This window comes from Fulmarus glacialis, unplaced genomic scaffold (genome assembly GCF_000690835.1).
Source record: "Fulmarus glacialis isolate BGI_N327 unplaced genomic scaffold, ASM69083v1 scaffold22499, whole genome shotgun sequence".
NCBI lineage: Eukaryota > Metazoa > Chordata > Aves > Procellariiformes > Procellariidae > Fulmarus > Fulmarus glacialis.
The window spans coordinates 3090-3426 of NW_009232899.1; the positions used below are offsets into that span (position 1 = coordinate 3090).

General features: G+C 53.1%; 1 protein-coding gene across 1 annotated transcript in view; it reads right to left on the bottom strand.

The window, feature by feature from the left end:
* The window catches only part of BIN3 (bridging integrator 3), a gene marked incomplete at both ends in the record, with an annotated part of 24359 nt that overhangs the window by 2053 nt on the left and 21969 nt on the right, over positions 1–337 (bottom strand). Inside the window, 1 exon segment of the mRNA XM_009585131.1 lies at positions 202–334. Within this exon segment, the coding sequence (XP_009583426.1) occupies positions 202–334 (133 nt within the window).

Below are 337 nucleotides of genomic sequence, written 5' to 3' on the forward strand. Positions count from 1 at the left end.
TTTTTTGTTATCAAGTGCCCTACGTGGCAATTTTACATCGATAAAAGACATCCTTCCAAAATGTTATATTTATGGGGGCTTGGCATGGATGTCAAACACCAAGGGAAAAGCTCTTCCCAGCTCTTCCCAAGCCCTGGGACACAACCCTGGGGCTTTCCCACTGATCCTGCTAGGGATTTGGGTCCGTGAGCATCTCGGTACCTGGTGCAGCTTGGCGAGGACGGGGCCGGTCCTCTCCTTCTCCTCGTATTTCTCCACCTTGGACTGCAGGCGCTTGTAGTCCTGCAGCGTTTGCTCCCGTCTCTTCACTGCCATGTTCAGGCTGGGGAACACGCTG